The sequence below is a fragment of the Ursus americanus genome, chromosome 19, assembly GCF_024610735.1.
Source record: "Ursus americanus isolate L20-20 chromosome 19, mUrsAme1.1.p, whole genome shotgun sequence".
NCBI lineage: Eukaryota > Metazoa > Chordata > Mammalia > Carnivora > Ursidae > Ursus > Ursus americanus.
This window is the reverse complement of record NC_142145.1, coordinates 16,196,371-16,209,948: the sequence shown is the minus strand read 5'-3', so window position 1 is coordinate 16,209,948 and position 13,578 is coordinate 16,196,371. Positions and strand designations below refer to the sequence as shown.

At 47.7% G+C, this 13,578-nt stretch overlaps 1 protein-coding gene across 10 annotated transcripts in view; it reads left to right on the top strand.

Moving 5' to 3' along the window:
- Nucleotides 1–13,578, top strand: part of ZNF532 (zinc finger protein 532) — a 104,392-nt gene that overhangs the window by 42,764 nt on the left and 48,050 nt on the right. For 9 of the 10 annotated variants that reach the window (XM_045790194.2, XM_045790197.2, XM_087869772.1 and 6 more), the window contains one exon: nt 2,164–4,526. In XM_045790194.2, coding sequence (XP_045646150.2) covers nt 2,181–4,526 — 2,346 coding nt within the window. In that variant the 5' untranslated portion in view covers nt 2,164–2,180. Of the gene's footprint in view, nt 1–1,541; nt 1,680–2,163; nt 4,527–13,578 lie in introns of those variants that run through there. The other variant, XM_045790195.2, reaches the window with a different exon arrangement.

Sequence of the window (13,578 nt, the reverse complement as noted above, 5' to 3'; positions counted from 1 at the left end):
CTTGAGGTTTGTGTGAGTTTTCACCGGTATGCGTGTTGTCACCTCGGTAGGAAGTCTGCCTTGACCCTGTGTAGTTTTCGTTAGGAATGCATGATCAGGGCGCGTGGGTGGCCCAGTCGGTTGAGCGTCTGCCTTCTGCTCAGATCACGATCCCAGGGTCCTGCTCAGTGGGGAGTCCGCTTTTCCCTCTCCCTCTGCCCCTTCTCCCTGCTCATGCCTCCCCCCCTCGCAAATAAATAAATAAAACTTAAAAAAAAAAAAGGAATGCATGATCTCTTACAGATTGTACAAAAAGAAAAATCATTAAATACTTAAGTAAAATGTGGAAGATAATTTCTCAGTAATTTAAAGGAGATTTAAAGGAGGAACAATAGTAAGTATGAAGGTGAGAGAGTCTTAGGAATACATATCTACAAATCAATTAGGCTGATTCTTGCATCGAAAGTTGCCTAAAATCAGCTGTAACTCTCTTCCCTTCCAACACTGAATTTTGCTTCCTATTTTCTTTCTCTTCCTGGCTGCTTGCCTCCCTCCGCTGCAGAGAGAAGGAATAGGCCCAAACAGATTCCCTCACTTCCTGAGGGTCCCAGAGCTAGGGAGTGACCGAGCTGGGCCCAGGCCCGTCCTTCTGATAAGTCCAGTGTGCTGGCCCCTGACTCGTGTGTTAGTCTTACGGCATTTATGGTGCAACGGAGAGTGAGACATTGCCATCTCCAGTCAGCTGACAGGCTAGTAGGTACGAAGAGACAAGTACCCACACGTGCCGTGCCGCATACCAGAAGACCGTGGCAACACAGGTGGAGTGTTCTGGACTGCAGGAGGAGGATCTCTCCTGTAGTGGAGTTTCATGTGATCGCCACGATCCCGTGTCCTCTGCAGGTGGGGCGAAGGGTCCCCTTTAAAGACCCTAAGCATTTCATGCGTTTCTAATCCTTTGTCTTTAGCAATGGCTGTGACCATCCTTTTTCCTAAAACTCTGTCTTCCTACTGCGCAGGGTTTTGCCGACATTAATGGGGGCACCTCATAGGCTGTGACCCCCCACCCCTCGCCCCAGTCTGGCCCCGGTGCAGAGGAAAAGGCCTGCCTTCTCCCAGGCTCTGCCCTGCCCTCGGGGCCACGTTGGTACACGCCGAGAGCGACGTCAACGGCGGAGCCGTGCTCACCTGCCACAGCCAGTTAGACAACTGTTGGATGAGAGGCAATTAGGAAATGGCCGTGTGTTACCTTTACCACTAAATGCACTGAACCAGGGAGGGGAGAAGGAAGGGATGCTATCCTTTTTTTTTTTTTTTTCCCTACCAGGAGAGTATTTTTTGTTCCCCTAACATAATAGAGAAAATTAGGACTAAATAAAAACTGATGGAATAGGCTTCTTAGGATTTTTTTTTTCTTTTTTAAAATCTCAGGCGGAACTTTTTTAGCAGTAGCTAGCCCGTGGTGGGCTGGGATGCTCATTTGTTGTGTGGGTGAATTGAAATCTGTAATTGTTTTTTTTTTTTTTAAAGATTTTATTTATTTATTTGACAGAGAGAGAGACAGCCAGCGAGAGAGGGAACACAAGCAGGGGGAGTGGGAGAGGAAGAAGCAGGCTCATAGCGGAGGAGCCTGATGTGGGGCTCGATCCCATAACGCCGAGCCGAAGGCAGACGCTTAACCGCTGTGCCACCCAGGCGCCCCTGTAATTGTTTTTTTGATCATCATATATGCCTTTTAATGTGATAGGCCAAATGTGACGGTGACCATAATCATGCTAATTTTGCCAGTAGAATTGAATGCTGTGGAGATTAAAGTAGGTTTGGGGGTAGCTTTTTGTGAAAACCGGGCGATGAATCCAGTGGTAAATGACCCGTTTTCTAGTTGTTACACCAGCACCTACTTTTCGTGCTGTACCTGTTCCAGTCAGCCTCATTCTCGTTATAAGGTGCCATGCTGGTGATGCCGGCAGCATTTTGGGGAAATTAGTTTGAAGCTGTAATTATCAAGGCTTTGTACATGTTCCCTGGATGTTTGTTCACTCAGAGTTTCCTCGTTGTAGGAAGTGTAGTTACCAACCTGGTCTTTCTTGCTGACCATCACCGTGTTCGTGTAAGTCCTAGCGGGATACTTATCCCATCGTTACAAAGTGTTCATTGCTGATGGAAGTATTTCTGTTCGTTTAACAGAACATCTGATCAAGTTCATGACCATGGGGGATATGAAGACCCCAGACTTTGATGACCTCCTGGCAGCCTTCGACATCCCAGATATGGTCGATCCGAAAGCAGCTATTGAGTCTGCGCACGATGACCAGGAAAGCCACATCAAGCAGAACGCCCACGGGGACGAGGACTCCCACACCCCCTCCTCTTCTGACGTGGGCGTCAGTGTTATCGTGAAGAACGTTCGGAACATCGATTCCTCCGAGGGCGCAGAGAAAGACGGCCACAACCCCACCGGCAACGGCTTACACAACGGGTTTCTCACCGCGTCCTCTCTCGACAGTTACGGCAAGGACGGATCCAAGTCCTTGAAAGGAGATGCGCCTACCTCAGAGGTGACTTTAAAAGACTCCACGTTCAGCCAGTTTAGCCCCATCTCAAGTGCTGAAGAGTTCGATGACGACGAGAAGATAGAGGTGGACGACCCCCCGGACAAAGAGGACGTGCGTTCCGGTTTTCGGTCGAACGTGCTGACCGGGTCGTCTGCCCAGCAGGACTATGACAAGCCAAAGGCACTCGGAGGGGACAGCTTGAGCAAAACTGGAATCTCTCCTGCAGGCAATTTAGATAAAAACAGAGTTGTTAAGAGAGAAACGGAAACAAATTCCATAAATCTGAGTGTTTACGAACCTTTTAAAGCCAGAAAAGCAGAAGAAAAACTGAAGGAAAACTCTGAAAAGGTGCTTGAAAACCGGACCCACGACGGGAAGCCCAGCTCGGAGAAGAGTGACCCTGGCCTTGGTGGCGTCGCGCTGTCGAGGTCAAAGCCATCGTCCAAGCTGTCCTCGTGTATAGCTGCAATAGCAGCCCTGAGTGCTAAAAAGGCTGCTTCCGACTCCTGCAAAGAACCGGTGACTGACTCCCGGGGGTCCTCTCCGTTGCCTAAAGAGGCGAATGATAGTCCCAGAGCCATGGAAAAGTCTCCTGAATCGCAGAGCCTCATCGACGGGACGAAGAAGGCGTCCCTGAAGCCGCCGGACAGCCCCCGGAGCATCTCCAGCGAGAACAGCAGCAAGGGATCGCCGTCCTCTCCCGCAGGGTCGACACCAGCAATCCCCAAAGTCCGCATCAAGACCATTAAGACGTCTTCTGGGGAAATAAAGAGAACAGTGACAAGGGTGTTGCCAGAGGTCGATCTCGACTCTGGAAAAAAGCCTTCCGAGCAGGCGGGGTCCGTGATGGCGTCTGTGACGTCTCTCCTGTCCTCTCCAGCTTCGGCTGCCGTCCTCTCCTCCCCGCCCAGAGCACCTCTGCAGTCGGCGGTGGTCACCAACACAGTCGCCCCTGCAGAGCTGACCCCCAAACAGGTCACTATTAAGCCTGTGGCAACTGCCTTCCTCCCAGTGTCCGCCGTGAAGACGGCAGGATCTCAAGTCATCAATCTGAAGCTCGCTAACAACACGACTGTCAAAGCCACGGTCATATCTGCTGCCTCTGTTCAGAGCGCCAGCAGCGCCATCATCAAAGCCGCCAATGCCATCCAGCAGCAAACCGTTGTGGTGCCGGCATCCAGCCTGGCCAACGCCAAACTCGTGCCAAAGACTGTGCACCTCGCCAACCTTAACCTTCTGCCTCAGGGCGCCCAGGCCACCTCTGAGCTCCGCCAAGTGCTAACCAAACCTCAGCAGCAAATAAAGCAGGCAATAATCAATGCAGCAGCCTCGCAGCCACCCAAGAAGGTGTCTCGAGTCCAGGTGGTGTCCTCCTTGCAGAGTTCCGTGGTGGAGGCTTTCAACAAGGTGCTGAGCAGCGTTAACCCAGTCCCAGTTTACATCCCCAACCTCAGTCCTCCTGCCAATGCAGGCATCACGTTACCGACCCGCGGGTACAAGTGCTTGGAGTGCGGTGACTCCTTTGCCCTGGAAAAGAGCCTGACCCAACACTATGACCGACGCAGCGTGCGCATCGAAGTAACGTGTAACCACTGTACAAAGAACCTCGTTTTTTACAACAAGTGCAGTCTCCTTTCCCATGCCCGCGGGCATAAGGAAAAGGGGGTTGTGATGCAGTGCTCCCACTTGATCTTAAAGCCAGTCCCAGCGGATCAAATGATTGTCTCTCCGTCAAGCAATACTTCCACTTCATCGTCTGCTCTTCCAAGCTCCATGGGAGCCGGCACACACACTGTCACGAAAATTCAGTCTGGCCTAACTGGGACCGTCATATCCGCTCCCTCAAGCACACCCATCATTCCAGCTATGCCTCTAGATGAAGACCCATCCAAGCTGTGTAGGCATAGTCTGAAATGTTTGGAGTGTAACGAAGTTTTCCAGGACGAGACGTCGCTGGCTACACACTTCCAGCAGGCTGCAGATACGAGTGGACAAGTAGAGTATCACATTTTGGTGTTTTTCGGTGACGAATCTGTAGACCTCAGTGCTTAGACAATGCCCTCGATTTTAGGGGTGGGAGCTCAGTTAAATGGGTGTGTGTGTGTGTGATGCACGAGAGAAAGGATTGTTTTCGTAGACTTGAACAATGTTGTAGTAAGAGTCTTATTTTAAAAACAATTTTTTTGGAAGGTGATTTTTTTTTTTTTAAGACAATAACTCAATGTCTAGTTGAGTTACGGCGCTTTAGATTTAGGCTAAATGAGTTTGGAATTGTTGGGTCATTGGCGTATATGCGGGAACTCTGAGACCTGGCTAATTAGAGTATCATGCCATCGTAGTAGGTGTTCAAGTCAGGTTACATCACCCGCGTTCTTGAGTTATTACTGACGATTTGGGATTCAGAAAATTTTCCTCGGGTTAGAATTACTGTCTTGTACAGTTAAACAGGCTTAATCGGTACCCACTTACATGGTGTGCCTGCTTGCTTATGATGTTGGTCCAGAAGTATGTTCGGTAACAGTCCTCAGTACAATGAATTTAAGCTACAGATGGAAAGCCATCTCCATTTGAATAGAATACCTTTGCATTTCTTTGCAGCTTTTTTTTTTTTTTTTTTTTGGCGGTGAAGTGTCGGTTTATGTTGGTGAAGTATGTGTCACAGTGGGCATCAGTGAGTCCTTTTATCTTCTGTCATTTGCTTTTCTCCATGAGGCATCATTTGGCCAATAGATCGGTGTGTTGTACAGATATATGATACTTACTTGGAATGGAAGTAACTGGACATGTCAAATGAACCAGATTCAAGCTAGAAAGTCTGTACGATTTATTGTCCGAAGCAAGAGAACTCGTGAAATTGGAAGAGGAAGGTGCTCGTTTGAGCTGATACACGCTGGCTCCACCTTCTGTTTGTGAAGACCCAGCAGGGAGCTGATCTTTCCCGTATTTACCTCTCTATCTTGCTGACTAGGGGATTGATGTCCAGATGTCAAGTAGCGTTGCCACGATCAGTTCCTCAAGGGCAACTACCAAATCAAGTTCTTGGTGGGATTTCGAGTTTGGGGACCAAAAGATCAAGAATACCTCAATCATGTTTTTCTTTGGATTTTCAGTTTAGCGGAGATGAGAATGATAGTCTCGAGAGCGTTCTTGTGGCGTTGGGTGTGAAAGGTTCCGTTGGCTCGGACGTTGGAACACTGGGAGTGGAGTGGCTGACTCGCTCGGGAAGGCCGTGATCGACATGCTCTTCTAGCCTATCCTGGTGACAGGGCCTGGGTTTTTTCTGGGTGCGCTCTTACCTTGTCACGGCCTCATCAGAAAGGTAGTATTTCTTCCCATCTCAAAAAGATGCCTTTAAAAAAAAAAAGCAGAAAAACCCAAAACATTTCTTTCATTGTGTGCATTTTGTTGCCGTGTTTCTCGGTCTGCTGATACTCTGCTCAGAGCGGCAGATCCGGTCCTGGCTTCAGAGGGCTCTCACCACCTCTGTCCTATGCCGTGTGCGCTGCTGCCATTCCGAGCTGCCCTCCCGGAGTCTGTTCTCTTCCCGATCTCTTCTTCTCTAGGAAGGAGAAAGGATGTGGGCAGGGACGTAGGACTTACCCTTCCTCCACGGACTCCCCCAGCTTTTGTTCTCTGTTGACCGTTTGGGCTCAACAGCCCAGTGAGGGTCAGACTAGGGTGGTTTCCCTCAGGGAAGGAGGTGAACATCTTCTCTCGTGTGTGTGGCTGCTCTGTCTCGACTTCTGCATTTTGCTGGGACTAGTGTGTCGTGTAGCTCACCCGTTTCACCTGGAATACTTAGGAATGAGTCATGGCAGAATAACGTTAAACTCTGGGGCCAAATGTACACTGAGCCAAACATCGGCTCCCCCCGGCCCCCCACCGGTTGTATTTTCTTTCTTTGACTCTGCCTGGGTAAGTGTCCACTCGGTTCATATTTATACTCTTAAAAGCCTCAGCAGCCTGTGTATCCAGGCACGACCGGCTGGCGACATAAACACGCCCCATGGTATACTCTGCCTGTTCCCCACTTCCCCTTGTCTTATTGGAAGCCTTGACCCGAACGACTGCCTCCCCACCCCCCCCAACTCCCGTAATTTCCCATTCTTCCCAGACTAGGCCAGAGGAGGGTTCTACCGCAGACCCAGGCAGGCAGCCTGGTCTCTCGCTCGGCAGCCCAGCCGGTGTGGCAGTCAGTGGGAGGGCTGCCACTCTTTCAGTGCCCAGTTTAGTTAAGCCAACCCCGAGTCCCTTCCCCAGTCCAGGACGTTGGTCGGATCCATATGGCCGTTGCTGTACCAGCTTCGGATGTAGGGGAAGCTAGGGGGGTCCTCACCCATGACAGTCACCTGGTCCGGCATCAGGTAACAGTGGTAGCAGAGGTGGGGCTGAAGCCAGGAAGAACAGAAGAGAGAAGAGGGAAAATTCTTCATTTCATCTTCTCCAGTTTGCCATTCACGTGACTCTCAGACAATATAGAGTTTGTGAGCTTAAATGCAGTTGGGAGAAGAATCTACCTGCATGAACTGTTACCTCCCTGAGAATGGCACTTAAAACACGTCTTCTAGTAAAACGTAGAAGTTGAGTTAAGGCTCCTCAAGTAGCAGTCTTTCCCCAACCGCGTCTTTCCTTTCTTGTCTACCACAGTCAGGCAATTAAAACATTTACTTTCCATTTCTCTGTGGACCTCCCCATTCTTGGTAAGTCTTCAGTGAACTGAGAGAGTGGATGGCCTCACCTTTGAAACAAGCCCCTGTAGCCTCCCCCTCTGACTTTTCCTTCTGGAGCGGGAATCCAGTGCAGGTGAGCCCTGTGCCCACAAGCTGCCCATGTTGTCTTCTGGCTTAACTGAGCTCTTCCCCGGGCAGGGTTCCCTAGGTCTGCAGAGTAGTCCTAGTTAGGGAACCGTCCCTAGCGCATGCCTCACTGACCCTGCTGCCTGTTGGTTCTGAAGGTCAAGGGTGTGACCGCAGGGCCCTAGCAGGACTAATGGGCCCACTGCCCCTCATTCCTTGCCTGCCAACTTTTGACTCCACCAGGCTTGGAGAGAGGTGTACGCCTTCACAGGCAACGGGGCTCTTCTTCCTTCGCTCCCTCCCGCCTTTCCTCCCTCCCGCCTTTCCTCCCTTCCTTCCTGCTGCCCGACTCTACTTACAATTACCATAATCATTTAAAAATTTTGCCTAATAATGCTGCAGTGTTTCTGTGCTGATGTTCTGGGTCTTTCTTCTCGAATCACTGAATTTTTAAAATTAAACTTTTTATTTTGAGATAATTTTAGATTCATGTAAGAAATAATACAGAGATGCTATGTACTCTTTATTTAGTTTCCCCCAGTAGTACACTTTGCAAAACTGTAGAACGGTATCATAACCGGGATATTGACATCGGTGCCATGAGTCTACAGAATGTTTCCATAACCAAAAGGGTCTCTCATACTGCCCTTTTAGAGCCACTCCCATCCACTACTTAACCCCAAGCATTCTCCATTTTTATTCCGTTGGTATTTCAGGAGTGCTTTGTAAATGGAGCCATACCGTCTGTAACGTTTGGGGATTGGCTTTTTGTACTCAGCGTCATTGCCTGGAGATTCATCCAGGTTGTGGCATGTACCCGGAGTCTGTTCTTTTAAATCACTGCGTAGTATCCCTGGTGAGGTTGTCCCACAGGGTGTTCACCTTTTGGTCTTTGAAGGACGGTCTGCACTGTTTGCAGTTTGGGGTCATTACGAATAAAGCTGCTGTAAATATTTGTGTACAGGTTTTTGTGTGAACATGAGTTCGAGTTTGCTGGGGTAAGTGCCCACAAGGACAGTTGCCGGGTCGTATGGTAGTTGCATATGGGTATTTTTAAGAAATTCTTTGCCAGAGTGGCTGAACCATTTTATAGTCCATGGGCAGCGAATGGGTGATCAGCCTCTTCGCCAGCTTTTGGTGGTGGTATTTTCCATTTTAGCCATTTTGGTAGGTGTGTGATAGCTGCTGGGGTTTTAACTTGCAGTTTTCCAGTAGCTGATGATGTAGAACGTCTTTCTTCATGTGTTTATTTGCCCTCTGTCTGTCCTTTCTGGTGAAATGTCTCTTCAAGTCTTTTGCCCATTTTCTATTTAGATCATGTTTGTGTTTTTTTAGCTGTTGAGTTTTCGAAGTTCTTGTTATATTCAGATACTAGTCCTTTGTTGGGCACGTGGTTGCAAGTCTTTTCTCCCAGTTGTGGCTTGTCTTTCCATTTTTTTGAAAGTTTTTTTGAAGTACTTTTGAGCCTTTGCATCTTTTAAACCGGTCTTTGGCAGAGCAAATGAAGTCCAGTGTACCGTTTTCCTTTTTACAGCTCATGTTTTTGGTGTCGAGCCTATTTTTCGCTCTAGATCCTGAGAATTTTTTCCTGTGTTTTTTTCGTAAAAGTTTTAGAGTTTTAGTTTTTGTATTGAAGCCTGTGATCCATTTGGGTTAGTTTTTATATAAGGTATGAAACTTAGGCTGTGTTTTGTTGTTGTTGTTGTTTGTTTGTTTTCCCCATGCACGCCTTCTTCCTCTAATACCATTTGTCCAGAAGGCGGCTGTCTTATCTTTACTGAATTGCCTTAGCACCTTCATTGAGTATCAGTTGGGCATATATATATATTATTTAAAGTAAACTCTGTGCCCAGTGTGGGGCTCAAACTCACAAACCCAAGGTCAAGAGTTGCATGCTCTATCTACTAAGCCAGCCAGGTGCCCCTCAATTGGGCGTATTTGTGTGTGGCTATTTCTGGGTTCTGGATTCTGTTCTGTTGATTTACATGTCTGTTCCTCCACCAGTACAACACAGCCTTGATGATAGTGACCATAAAGTGTCTTAAAATCCAGTACACTGACGTGCCCAACTTTATTCTTTTTTCTCGAAATAATTATTTTTCTTTAATTGAAGTATAGTTGACACTTTAAGCTCGTTTTTAACAATTCTAGGCAAAAAGTTCTTTTGCTTTACCTTATAAATTTTAGAACAGTCTTGTCTATATCTTCAGAATATTCTGGGATTTTGATAGGAATTACATTAAATCTGTATATATCGACTTAGGGAGAATTGATATCTTTACTATGTTGAGTCTTCCAGTTCATGAACATTTATTTATTTATGCATTTATTTATTTTAAAGATTTCTAATATTTATTTGAGAGAGAGAGAAAACATGTACATGAGTGGGGAGGGAGGAGCAGAGAGAGGGGGACAAGTAGACTCTGTGCTGAATGTGGAACCCAACATGGGGCTTGATCCCATGACCTAAGCCAAAGTCAAGATGCTCAACTGACCGAGCCACCCAGGCTCCCCTCTCCATTTATTTAGATCGTTTTGTGGTTTTCATCATACAGGTCCTCTAAATGCCTTGTTTTGCTCTTTTTTCCTTCCTAACAGTTGCAAATGGTATTATATTTTTCAGTGTTCACATGTTGATTATGATATATTGAAATACGTTGATTTTTCTATATTTATCATGTACCCCCTGACTTTGTTGAACTCACTTATTGGATTCAGTGTTTTGGGGGAATAAATTACATTGAGTTTTCAGGTATTGAACCAGCCTTGCAATCCCTGGAATGAATCCCACTTGATCAGGCTATATGATTCTTTTTATATATTGTGAAGTTTACGTGCTAATATTTTACGTTAGAGTTTTACATGTATATTCATATTTTTTTTGGTACTGTCTTTGGTTGGTTTTGGACAGGTTAATGTTAGCTTTATATAATGCACTGAGAGGTATTCTCTTCTATTTTCCAGAAGAGCCCGTACAATTAGTGTTCATCTTCCTTTCAATATTTGGTAGAATTCCTCAGTGAAACCATCTGGGCCTGGAGATTTCTTTGGGGATTTTTCTTTTCTGTAATGGTAGAAGGACTCTATCACTTGGTGGAGGGATGAAAGGCCCTCTTCCCTGCTGGCTTTGACACCATCTGGGCAGGGGTGTTGGGACAACTTACTACAGTTGCAAGAGGGTGGGAGTCTGTGCCACACTGGAACTTGGCAAGGTGGGTGTGGGGCCGCAGCGTTCCCTGTGGTGGTTGGGTGGAGTAGAGGTCATTGTTTAAAAAGTTTTCTCTTTTGTTAGCCTGGCCCTTTTCTGCTTCTTTGGCTAGTGATAGCGGGCTTTTCTTCCGGTCTTTTTTTTGGGGGGTCTCTACCTATTGGTGTTTTCGGGTTGCCAGTTTCTTCAGCTCCAAACGTGGGGATATATGAAGCAAAAAGACACCGAGAGAACGCATCAGTGTGTCACTCTAGGGTCCTGAGGTCCCATGCCAGCCTGCCTTCTCTCTGTTTCTCAGAGTCTTTTTAATGTCTGTTTTATATATAATGCCCAGGAGTTTCAGTTGTATTTAATGCAAGGAATAGGGAAAGGTACCTCCGTTCCCTTTTCCTGGAAGTAGCAGTTTCCCTCTGTGTAAACCTTCTGTGGAGCTGCTGTGTCTTCAGGGAGAGATGCCATAATTACATCGCTGGGCTCAGCCTGAGCCTTCCAGCCCGTGATTCCGGTTGTTTTTTGGGACTAGGTGTCCTGGGAGCATAGCATTCTGCTTGGCGGTTCGGAATTCCTCTGTTCTCTCCCGCTCAGACATTTCCACGTACCCTTGCTCTTAGCCCACCTGTGAAAGCAATTAGGGATGAGGTGGCGAAGCTCTTCTTTTCCCTTTGTCGTCGGTGGAGCCCAGCCTCCAAAGACCCCGCCCAGCCTTTCTCTTGGGAACCACCTTTTCTTGGTTGAGCACAATCACCGTTACCCTTTCACCTCTCATTTCCTCCCCGTTTAGATGTTGACTCCCATTGCTGTGGGGATGGGTCTTTCCGGGAGTTTCCCCGAGAGTGCTTGTTGAAACCCAGCAAGGGGTCTCTTTTTCTGTTAACACCAACTGTGGCCGCATGTGCTGGATCTCCTCCCTCCTCCCACCGTCTCCCCACAGGTGCACGTTTAGCCTTTCCAGAACTTCCAAGAACGTAATGGGATGAAGGAAGGTTTTGGTGGCATTTGCCAGTTACGCCTCCTCATCGAAAGGTTCTGTGGACCATCTGTATAAAAGTAATGATCGCCACAGGGAATCGGAGTGCCGTTTATTAACAACTGGCCCCTGGCTGAGGACACCTGCTGGTGCAGGCCTCTGCTAAGAGCTGGGTGGGAATGTATGGTTTAGCCCAAGGCCAAGCCAGAGTCCAAGTCCTGGAATTCCATCACACTCTGACACGTGATGGGGCAGGACCCCAGGCTGCTTAGCCCGAGGTTGGACTGCCCTGCCCATGTCTGCTGATCCCCTAGAGGAGCATGCCCCTGAAGGGGAGGCTGGGACGGCAAAGAATCTTGAGTGGATCATTTCCCCACCCAACCGCGCAGAACCAAGCAGTGCAGTGAAAATGGGGCTGGGCACTTGACTTTTTAACACCAGTAAATCTGCCCTGCCTGGAGGTTTTTAGTCCGACCTGTCTGCTTACAATAATCCCTGCTTTGGGGCACACTGAGAAAAGGAGTGCGTGGCAGGATGGAGAAGCTTCCGTGTTCTCCATGAAGTATTTAAGAGCTGACAACTGTACTGTTAATAATTGATATTAAAATGTATTGGAATGTCATTGCTTCACCTCTCAGTAAAACCATGACTAAATTTAGCCAAGTACAGACCAGAAGTGCACGCTGTAACCCCTTAATTGGTAGAATGTTTTCTTCCTGTAGAATGGACATCAGCCATAGAAGCAGAGAATGTCACAGGTCCTTCGGTCAACCCTTTGTTCTACAGTGGGAGAAACAAATGCCCAAAGAGTGGCAGAATGGGGACTCAAGGCAAGATTTCTTTGTAGCTGGTTCATCATTCTTTCCGCTTTGTCATGCTGATAACCAGGGATGTAGAAGCATTTGACGGTGGCAGGGACCGCCACCATAAGAATGGAATCTTGGGTTCTAGCCAGGTCAGCTGCAGGAGTGCGGCGAGAGGGGACTTTGCTGCAGCGGGCCTCATTTTCAGGGACTGCTGGTGCGGCTTAGTTTCTGAGCATCATTAACACAGCACACCACGTGTGTTAAATTGTCTTGAGCAGCGGGAGCTGCTTCTGGAAGCCATGGAGCCCACCACCATGCCCTCGCCCACCCCAAATCTTACTAGCCATAGACCCACAACTCTTGCTTGGTCCTGCTTTTGTAAGTGCGTAATCTAAATTCTGGTCGGACTAGTCCTGTCCCAGTTTGGCTTTAGCTTATCACCCTTTTCTCCCGAGATTATCGTCTGAGTAGATTATATGTGCTGACGATACCCCGTTCTGCCAATATGCTCTTCTGTCAACTCTTATTCGAAATTTTTAGTGTAGCAGAATGATTTGCGGACAAAACCACCACAACCCACCAGTTTGGAAACAAAAGGAGACAGAGGCATTTCTGTTATAAACCTTGCTTTGTGTTTTTTCCAATCTGAGTGAGATCTGAAATGAAATGCCCTGTGTTCTCATCGTGAAATGGGATGAAAGTGAGAGCCAGAAAGCAAACTGGTGTGCTTTATTATTACTGGTATTATTTTGGGGGTCATTTTGCTGTAGCTAGAAGACTACAAAACTGCTGTCAATGGGACGAACAGTTTATGTAGCACGGGGGCTGACTATGAAGCCCCCGGTGTTTTGATCTTCAGAGCCATGTTTCAGGCCGCTGCCTGCTTTGGTGTGTTTGAGATGTAAGCACAATACATGGTGTATTTACTCCTATTTCTCCAGCTTTTCTCACCTTTCCCAGGCAATTTTTCTCACCTTTCCCAGGCAGTTTTTCTCCTTAAAGCATGAACTGGAACACACAGAATTATTTTCCTTGTTAAACAGATAATTCCTCTCGCGTGCAAGGAGCCCTAGCATCCCTGAGTCCTCCATAGGGCCCTGATGCGCACCGTTCCCCTTAGTTCCCCTTCCTCCCAGCCTGCGTCTGAACGCCCACCAGCTGCAGGAGGCGGGGCCAGGACCGGGCAGGGAAGGCACAATATGAGTAATTGTCGCATACGGAATGTGATTTCTTTTCAGCTTCATAGTCCTGTAGCTTTCTCGTGTTACTT